This window comes from Pundamilia nyererei, unplaced genomic scaffold (assembly GCF_000239375.1).
Source record: "Pundamilia nyererei isolate P.nyererei 1_Seehausen unplaced genomic scaffold, PunNye1.0 scaffold00319, whole genome shotgun sequence".
NCBI classification, from domain to species: domain Eukaryota; kingdom Metazoa; phylum Chordata; class Actinopteri; order Cichliformes; family Cichlidae; genus Pundamilia; species Pundamilia nyererei.
The window spans coordinates 348,203-349,716 of NW_005187720.1; the positions used below are offsets into that span (position 1 = coordinate 348,203).

Consider the following 1,514-nt stretch of genomic DNA (forward strand, 5'->3'; position numbering starts at 1 on the left):
TTAGATACCATATTTCTAAGCTTTTCAGGGCCGAGTACAATAACCTCAGTTTGATCTGAATTAAGAAGCAGAAAGTTAGCGGCCATCCAGGTCTTTATGTCTTTAAGACATTCCTGCAGTTTAACTCTGTAGATTTTTTCTGGACATGCGCCCAGGTTCGAGTTCGACCCGCGGTTGGCTGCAGGTCTTCCCCTCCCTCTGCTGTCCTGTCCCTCTTCGGCGCTCTGAAGCCGGAGGGCTGAAGTTTGTCTGAGAGACAGAAAGAGAGAAAGCAGCTGAACCCTGGCAGCTCTGCGTCATCGCTCGCGCTCGCTGGATCGCTCGTGCCTGTGAGGGTTTCTGGGTGTCGTACCGCTGTGAAGCTCAACACAGCTCATAAAGCTCTGCCATCTGTAACCGCCCAGCACATTTCCACAGTACCATTTAAAAACAAAAATACCAAATCACATTTTTCACCTCGCTTTAACCACTGGTTTTATCAGGCGGACATGTTTTGTTGTCACTGCTTAGCTAGCGTTTCGTTAGCAGTGAGCACGGCCACGTTTAGGATAAACGTGTAAAAACTTCACTCCTGAGAGCAGATCTGCTCCTCCTGAGCGCCATCCGGTGGCACCTCTGAGTACTGCCTGGCACAGTTAAATACCGCCCACGACCCACCACAACCCCACCCCGGAGTGAAGGAGAGAGGCGGAGGCGTGATATGATTCTTTTATTTGTTTTGTGTCTGATGTCACTGTGACATCAGCTCGCAGGAAACCGCTGCCATACAAAACACAATCAGCTGAGACGACAGACAGACGACAGGTTCACTCGTTAAATAAACGCCGAGCCGCTCTGGGTGACCCCTCTCCCCGCAGAGTTCGCAGCCAATCAGCTTGCAGCAGATCACCTGAGCAGCAGGTGAGAGTTCAGAGAAGAAAAAGTCCTCCGGTCCGCTCTAGATGCCGATTAGCTGCTGCGACACATCATAATGGAGGGGGCGTGGTTATGTCAGTGGTGGGTACGGTCAGTAAGCAGTGGGTGGAGCGTCACAGGTAACCCTCCTTCTTGAACTGCTCGTGCAGGATGTCCCGGTACTCATCGAACCCGCCGTCGATGCGCCGCACCTTCCCGCCTTCACACACCCACAGCTCCTTACACACCATCCTGATCAGACGCTCGTCATGTGACACCAGGATGACCCCGCCCTGAAACACGTGACATCACACAGGTGAGAACGCACGCACGCACGCACGCACGCACGCACGCACGCACGCACACACACCTTGAATTTGTTCAGAGCCTTAGCGAGCGCCTCGATGGTCTCCATGTCCAGGTGATTGGTCGGCTCGTCCAGGATGTAGAAGTTTGGGCTAGAGGACACAAAGATGACATCATCACCATCAAAACCACAATAACAGGTTAATCAATCTAGCTGGGAGTGCGTTCACAGGAAGAGGCGGAGTCACGTCCAGCCACGTCAGATTTCAACAGCGAGCGCTTTGAGAAGAGTGTGACTGCATCCTCAGCACCGC

General features: G+C 52.8%; 1 protein-coding gene across 1 annotated transcript in view; it reads right to left on the reverse strand.

The window, feature by feature from the left end:
- Positions 1–694: 694 nt before the first annotated feature.
- abcf3 (ATP-binding cassette, sub-family F (GCN20), member 3) overlaps positions 695–1,514 on the reverse strand; it is a 17,947-nt gene continuing 17,127 nt past the window's right edge. Inside the window, 2 exon segments of the mRNA XM_013915529.1 lie at positions 695–1,187; positions 1,265–1,352. Of these exon segments, the coding sequence (XP_013770983.1) occupies positions 1,029–1,187; positions 1,265–1,352 (247 nt within the window). The 3' untranslated portion in view covers positions 695–1,028.